The 8522-nt window shown below is 37.4% G+C and overlaps 1 protein-coding gene across 2 annotated transcripts; it reads left to right on the forward strand.

The window, feature by feature from the left end:
• The first annotated feature begins 766 nt into the window (after positions 1-766).
• LOC113732598 (phospholipid-transporting ATPase 1-like) lies at positions 767-8321 on the forward strand. Of its 2 annotated transcripts, XM_072080639.1 has the most exons (8): positions 789-1218; positions 1393-3384; positions 3530-3836; positions 4293-4995; positions 5079-5202; positions 5350-5569; positions 6126-6584; positions 7840-8321. In XM_072080639.1, exons 2-8 carry the CDS (start codon positions 1698-1700, stop codon positions 8057-8059), a joined length of 3720 nt encoding a protein of 1239 aa, XP_071936740.1. In that variant the 5' UTR covers positions 789-1218; positions 1393-1697; the 3' UTR covers positions 8060-8321. The 2 variants fall into 2 exon arrangements, with proteins under 2 accessions (XP_027114295.2, XP_071936740.1); XM_027258494.2 differs by having other exon boundaries at positions 767-3384.
• The last annotated feature ends 201 nt before the right edge of the window (positions 8322-8522 follow it).

Here is an 8522-nt window from a genome sequence, read left to right on the forward strand (position 1 = left end):
AACAAAAAAGAGCTTTACTTATCTAAAGGGTATGCTTCATTAAGTAAATGACTTTACCAAATGTTAAGAAGTAAATGACACTGATGTTTTTAAAATATTAAATGACATAAAATTAACCAAGTCTAACAAAATTTTGTGTCAATCAAACGAAATGCAAACAATGAACGTAACTCTCCATTTGGATTATTAGTTAAAATTTCTTTTAAATTTTTACCCTTCATAAGCACATGTTTTATCAAACTTTTTTGTAGTTTATATACATCATATAAAAAAAAATATTTTCTTTACAACAAACAAAATAAATTAAATAATCTTCCACCCAAAATTAGTGCGTTTGGATTGAAAAAAATAAAAAATTTTAATGACAAATGTCTATTAAACACTCGTTAACACATATAAATTTCAGTTACCCTATTATATATATGCACGTGCTAATATAATCAATATCCTCCCGAACATTTATATAATTTTGTTATTTAATTTTACTTTTATATACTTTTCTTATATACTTCTCCTACTTAATTTTACTTTTCTAAAAATCTAACCGTTGAAACACATCTTAATGAGTGCATTTATATACTTTTCTTATTTAATTTTATCTTTTTAAAAAATCTAACACCTTAAGTATATATTAATGAGTGCTTAATGGGCAACCAAAGACAAAATAATAAATAATAGAAAAGAAAAACTAAAAATAAAGAAACAAAAACCATCTTCCAATCTGGACATAACAATTCAGTAAAATCCGACTCCGAGTCACCCACCGAGTCACATTCCTGGCATTAATTAGGAAGAAGAAAAAAGGAATGGATCGCATGAAAATGGAGGAGAGAGAAAGTTACCTTTCATATTTGCATCACCAAAACCTCTCGTTACCTTCTAGAAATCCAACGAAAATCAAACTCCCACAATTTCTTGCTACTACACCTTAGCTACTAGAAGAAGCTGACTTTTCCCTTCAAATTTCCATTTTTTTTTGTTTTTATTTTTTATTTTCTTTTTCCCTCGTTGTCCCCATTTCTTGCAATCTTCGCCCTTGCATACCCACTTTGACCTTTGAATTTTTCTCCACTCCCATTTCTTGCCTTGTCAAATGGAATATCACGACTATTTCATTCAAATGTTTGAAATAGTGCATCATCATCATGCTTGTTATGCTTCCTATGCACAACAAATCAGCAATCTTCATTTCTCTCTAGTATCTCCCTCTTCTCCCAAGTAAGTCTTGACAGCACCAGAGAATTGGAATAATAGTATAGCTGAGCATTCTGTTGTAAAGATTCATTCTTGATTGAGTATTTCTTTTGCCTCTGTAGCTTTTTCTTTGTTCTTTGTTCTGTCAATATTTGTATTTATTTCTTTCTTGGCCGGCCTTTTTGTTGTTTCCTGTAGGAAGAACAAGTAGGGAGATAGAATAGTAGGCAGAGATTTGGTTTCATTTTAGAGGGGTTTTTTTGTGGATAAAGTTGTGACTTTTTGTGATTTTAGTTAAGATCAACTTGTGCGTCTTCCCCGAAGTTCTGATTTTTGTGGAAATTGGCATCTGGGTTTTTGGTGAATCTGTGGGTTTTGGTGATTTTAGGTGATTTTGTGTTAGCTTGGGGTTGTAGTTTAGGTGATTGTGGAGGGGTTTTTCTTGATGAGTCTTGGGAATTTGGAGTCCAGGCTGTTGTTCAGGGGTCTCTAATTTTGTGCTCATGACCACACAACAGCGTCCTCTTTTGATTCCATCACCAAGGACTCCGGGTGCCCCTGAGCTTCCATATACACCTGCATATGCTGATCAGTTGAAGTCCATTTCTGAAAACCCGAAACCATCTTCTGGGACTGGGATGGATATAAATTCCCAAGTTGATAATTTGTCACTTCCTGATAATATAACCCTGAATTCATCATCACAACGTAGTAATTCGTCATATCAGTCGAGAGCATCAGGAAGGAATTCTATGAGAGAGGTGAGCTTTGCTGGAAATTCTGTTAGGGAGTTGAACTCTGGTGAGTTAGGAAAGAAGCCGATGAGGTATGGATCAAGGGCTGAATCTGAGGGTTTAAGCATGTCACAGAAAGAGATTAATGATGAGGATGCAAGGTTCGTCTACATAAATGATCCTGTAAAGACGAACGAACGTTTTGAATTTGCAAGGAATTCGATTAGGACGGCGAAATATTCTATCATCACCTTCTTGCCTCGGAACGTGTTTGAACAGTTCCATAGGGTTGCATATATTTATTTTCTTGTGATTGCTATACTCAATCAGCTTCCCCAGCTAGCTGTGTTTGGCCGGGGGGTTTCTGTTCTGCCTTTAGCCTTTGTGTTAAGTGTTACAGCAGTTAAGGATGCCTACGAGGACTTTAGGAGGCATCGGTCAGACAAGATTGAGAACAATAGATTGGCATGGGTTTTGGTCAATGATAATTTTCAGCAGAAGAAATGGAAAGATATACAGGTGGGTGAGATCATCAAAATTTCTGCAAATGATTCACTTCCTTGTGATATGGTGCTCCTCTCAACAAGTGACCCAACTGGCGTTGCATATGTCCAGACGATTAATTTGGATGGGGAATCAAATTTAAAGACACGTTATGCAAAGCAGGAGACCCAAATGAAAAATCTTGAGAAGGAGAAGATTAGTGGGCTAATCAAGTGTGAGAAACCAAACAGGAATATATATGGTTTCCAGGCGAACATGGAAATTGATGGGAAGCGTGTTTCACTAGGACCTTCCAACATAGTCCTCCGAGGCTGTGAGCTCAAAAACACTAGATGGGCCATTGGTGTTGCAGTATATGCTGGCAGGGAGACCAAAGCTATGCTCAACAGCTCAGGAGCTCCATCAAAGAGAAGCCGCCTCGAGACACAAATGAATCGAGAAATTATTATCCTCTCCTTTTTTCTTGTTGCACTATGTACTATAGTCTCTGTTTGTGCTGGTGTTTGGTTGAGGCGCCACAAGGATGAGTTGGATAATATGCCCTTTTACAGGAAAAAGGATTACTCTGAAGTTGAAGCAGATGGTAATTATGATGATTACAACTACTATGGTTATGGGCTGGAGATATTCTTCACATTTCTCATGTCAGTTATTGTCTTCCAAGTCATGATCCCTATATCACTATACATATCTATGGAACTTGTCCGTGTTGGTCAGGCTTATTTCATGATCCGAGACACGAATATGTATGATGCATCCTCCAATTCAAGATTCCAGTGCAGGGCTCTAAACATAAATGAAGATTTGGGGCAAATAAAATACGTATTTTCTGACAAAACTGGTACACTGACTGAGAACAAAATGGAGTTTCACTGTGCAAGCATTTCAGGTGTAGATTATAATGGTGGAACGGCCATTGATGAAGATGAACAAGTGGGATACTCTGCTCAAGGTGCTCCTAACTTTCTTTTCTTAATTTTCTTTTCTGCAATCCATGAAGAGTTCATTGCCTGAAGAAAACGCTCTTTTTTTTATTTTACTTTCAAGTCTTTTTTTCCATGCTCAACATCATAATTAACCATCTTATTTTATATCAGTGGATGGCCAGGTTCTGAGGCCTAAGATGAAGGTCAAGGTTGACCCACAGCTTTTGAGTATAGCAAAAAGTGGAAAGCAAGCTGATCAAGAAAGTCGTGTTAGAGATTTCTTCCTTGCATTGGCTGCTTGTAATACAATTGTACCTCTTACTACAGAGACAGCTGATCCAGCTGTGAGGTTAGTGGATTACCAAGGGGAGTCACCCGATGAACAGGCATTGGTTTATGCTGCTGCTGCTTATGGTTTCATGCTGATTGAAAGAACCTCAGGCCATATAGTCATTGATGTTCAAGGAGAGACACATAGGTATTTCCCTACTCTTTCTACTCCTGAATGTTTTCATTTATTGTGTTACTGAAGTAGAGTTGGTTCTTTCTTTTGCATAATCATTGAGAATCCTGAGTTATCAAGTGCTATGTGGTGATATTAGCTGTGGCAGCTAATGGAAACAGGACATAAAAGCAAATCAAACAAGTCGTTCCATCATTGTCAAAAATCTTGCAGATTTTGTTTGAAGTAATAAAACAATGGAATGTTCAATAAAATAAAATTCCTTTCTATATTCTATAGAGTTAGACCAGGGAAATGAACTATTTAATCTTTCAATTGAGGTTGGTTTGGTTGACTAAAAGTTATATACCATGTTCAACATTGTACTTATTTAACTGCTAGCTTACGTTAGTTCTTCTCTTGCTGAGAGGTCCTTGTTATATAACCAAATATTTTCCTACAATTGGTGATAATCCCTTATGCGTGGTGCAGGTTCAATGTTTTGGGTTTGCATGAATTTGACAGTGATCGGAAGAGGATGTCTGTTATATTGGGCTGCCCAGATAACTCAGTCAAGGTCTTTGTTAAAGGTGCTGATACATCTATGTTTAGCGTAATTGATAATTCATTGAACTTGGATATTTTAGGCGCTACCGAAGCACATCTACACTCGTACTCCTCAGTGGGTTTGAGGACTCTTGTAATAGGTATGCGAGAATTAAGTGCTTCTGAATTTGAGCAGTGGCAATCGTCTTATGAGACAGCGAGCACTGCTTTGATTGGAAGAGCAGCTCTACTTCGTAAGGTTGCTAGCAACGTAGAAAGCAACCTCCGGATACTAGGTGCCTCTGGAATTGAAGACAAGCTCCAGCAGGGTGTCCCAGAAGCAATAGAGTCTTTAAGAATGGCTGGAATTAAAGTATGGGTTTTGACCGGGGACAAGCAAGAAACTGCTATTTCAATTGGCTACTCTTCTAAGCTCTTAACAACCCAGATGACCCAGATTGTAATAAACTGCAAGTCCAAGGAATCCTGCCGGAAGAGTTTGGATGATGCTCTGATTGTATCACAGAAACTTGTCCCTGACTCTGTTGCTGCACATGCCACTGGTGGAAGTTCTGAAGCAAGTCCACTTGCACTGATTATTGATGGAACAAGCCTTGTTCATATCCTTGACAGTGAGCTAGAAGAACAGGTAATGATTGAATATGTATATATCTTTCCTCTTCTCTCCTGGTGAATGTCAAACTTTTGATAGTTCTCTTAAATTCTTTCCAGCTGTTCCAGTTGGCAAGTAGATGCAATGTGGTATTGTGTTGTCGAGTTGCACCACTGCAAAAAGCCGGTATTGTTGCCCTCATTAAGAACAGAACTGATGACATGACTCTTGCCATTGGAGATGGTAAGCATAATATCTTTACCTAATTGTTATGCGATGTAATTGCATACAATGAACTTCTGATCAAGAGGAAGGCAAAATAAAATAATTCCTCATCTACTATGGTATGGTTTTGGCACAATTATAAATGGTTGTGCATGTGGTTTTCAGGGGCAAATGATGTATCTATGATCCAAATGGCTGATGTGGGCATTGGAATCAGTGGTCAAGAGGGTCGGCAAGCGGTCATGGCGTCAGATTTTGCAATGGGCCAATTCAGATTTTTGGTTCCTCTTTTATTGGTTCATGGACATTGGAATTATCAGAGAATAAGCTATATGATACTCTACAATTTTTACCGGAATGCAGTACTTGTTTTTGTTTTATTTTGGTGAGTTTCCATTTCCTTGGAAGTTTAATTCCTTGTCTCTCCTTGGAGGAACATATGGACAATAAGCTGTTTAAACTGTGTCAAACTCGTGAATGGAAAAATGAGCCAAAAGAAGAGGTTTGGCTAAGTACATCATGGAACGTGTCTTTACCCTAAACATCGAACAAACAGCAGTTTTATGAACTACCTTTAAATATTCTTGCTTAGTTTGTCCTTATCCAGAGCAAAATTCTTTTGTGGCACCTGGTTTCTGAAGCTTACAAGGTTATTAAAAATAAAAAAAGAATTTCTCCTCTTCTATTAAACAGGAAAATATTAAGCAATTGTTATTCAATGTTTACTTGTCTCCGCATATGAGAGAGAGAGAGAGGGGGGGGGGGAGGGGGGGGTTTGTATGATAATTTCTCTGCTAAAGTAAGTTCCGAGACACGTGTATTAGGTGAAGGACATAATATATAGATCATAGATTTTGAAATATAAACAGAGAGTTGATCTTGTAATGCAAATCTGGCCTGTAAGGAAATTTGCTTACACCATTTTCTTTTTTCCTGCTCAGGTACGCGCTCTTCACAAGTTACACGCTTACAACTGCAATGACAGATTGGAGCAGTATGTTGTACTCGATTATATACACAGCTGTACCTACAATAGTGGTTGGAATTCTTGACAAGGATTTAAGTAGAAGGACTCTATTGAAGTATCCTCAGCTTTATGGAGCTGGTCAAAGAGAAGAAGGCTACAACACTACATTGTTTTGGGTAACAATGATGGACACAGTGTGGCAAAGTGCAGCTATCTTCTTTCTGCCCGTCCTTGCATACTGGAGAAGCACAGTTGATATTTCTGGCTTGGGAGATCTTTGGACACTTGCAGTGGTGATCGTGGTTAACTTACATTTAGCCATGGATGTCCTTCGGTGGTATTGGATTACTCATGCCGCCATTTGGGGATCCATAATTGCAACCTTCATTTGTGTCATGATTATTGATTGTCTACCCTCTTTATTTGGTTACTGGTAAGTGCCTCTTTTAGTTTTACATTTTAGTGCATTGTTTTCTTATACTTAACCCTCCATAGGATCATTTTTTGTCCTTATTCGAAGGTAAAATGATACAACTAATTCATGATAATGCAAATTTTATGCTTCACTAATTCCAAGATGCCATGCTTTGGGAAATCTTATGCATGAGGTGTAGAACATTGTATGCAATAGTTTTCCTGATAAACCATATATGGGATAAATCAACTGCAAGTAAATTGCCGAAAGAGGACGGTGAAAAGTTTCGAACTTGAATATGACTTGGGAGATGACAACTGAAAGAAGCTTACGTTTCTACTCTAATCACATAAGAAAAAAAAACTATGTACAGTTCATAAAGATATTAGAAGTTCTCCCCTAAAGAAATGCTTGTAAAAGGATTTAATAAGGTCTTGGATCCAATTCTGGTTAAGCCTCTCCAAGAGGTGCTGTGGTCATAGATTAACTTTTATTTTTGTTGAATGACGTTTATTAGTAAATAACCCTTCTATATATTGCATAATGAACTTTCATTTTTACCTCACAGAGCCCTTTTTCCTTCAATGACGTAGGCTTATAAATCATAAGACTGACAAATGACACAAGTGCACTTTTGATACCTCAAATGCAGTTGCTGGACCCATGGAAGGACACCCTACATGGACTGTTTTTGCATTAAGCTTACTGTTTTTGCATTAAGCTTTCTGTGTTAATGGGTACCAAAGTTGATCCATCGCCTCTCTAGCTCTCCCCGCCTTCTTTTGGACCATATATTTTTCTAGTTGAGTGTAAACAAAGTGTATCTTGTCATTTTAAGTGAAAAGACTGCATTCTGATTGTTTACCTTTGAGATCAAAGGTTTAGAAATCACCAAGTTACCTTGTGTTGGCAAATGTCCTTTGACATCCAGGATAACTGTACAAAAACGTATCGATGAACCATTTATTTCCTTTTGGTCTTTGGTACCAGTTGAGGTTATATACCTATTTCATCTCCTTTGATCCGTTTAGGGGTTATATGCCTTTTGATGAACCATTTATCTCCTTTTGGTCTGTGATACCGTTAGAAGCATTTTCTTTGGACAGAATTCCGCTATTGTCAGTACTGAGTAATCAATCAAAATCTGGTTTTTGTGGTTTTTTTTTTCTTTCATATTTCTCATGATAAGTCTTTTGAAGCCCATGATTTTTTTTTTTGGGGTTTCTGTGTTGCATGGAACAGGGACTAACGGTTGTTTAAATCTATTGTGCAGGGCCTTTTTTAAGATTGCTGGATCTGCGTTGTTCTGGTTGTGCCTACTTGGCATTACCGTTGCTGCACTCTTGCCTCGTTTCATTGTAAAAGTTTTCAGTCAGTATTATAGACCTGATGATATTCTCATTGCAAGAGAAGCAGACAAATTTGGAAATCTAACGGCGTTAAGAAATGGAGAAATAGAATTGAACCCAATTTTTGATCCCCCTCGGAGATGAGTTAATGAAAATTTTTCCTTGTTTAGTTTTTCTTTTTTGTACAATTGGTCATATTCTTTAGGCTGCTTGAAAAGATTTTCCTTGCTTGCCAATGTTGTTGTTTACTGTCCAAAGGATGGTTGTAATACCTAGGTTTAAGTTATTTTTTGGTACGTGTCTACAGCAGATGTAAATGTACATTATTGGTGTTCATTACAGAAAAATTTGATACGAGTATCAACAGATTCTATTGATGAAGAAATTGCATTCAAGCCCTATTGTATCCCTTGCGTATTCAATTCTGGTGCCTTTTTTGTTTTTGTCAATTGTCAACAATTTATATCTGCTGCTGCTACTACTCCTTCACTATGGGGAAGGTGACAGACCCAATTGGATCATTGGAAATTGGAGGGGATTAATCCACCTTTGGACCAGATGGATGGCTTTTGACACTCGTTAGATTTGAAAAAGTCAATAGCAAAGG

The sequence above is a fragment of the Coffea arabica genome, chromosome 2e, assembly GCF_036785885.1.
Source record: "Coffea arabica cultivar ET-39 chromosome 2e, Coffea Arabica ET-39 HiFi, whole genome shotgun sequence".
Taxonomy (NCBI): Eukaryota; Viridiplantae; Streptophyta; class Magnoliopsida; order Gentianales; family Rubiaceae; genus Coffea; species Coffea arabica.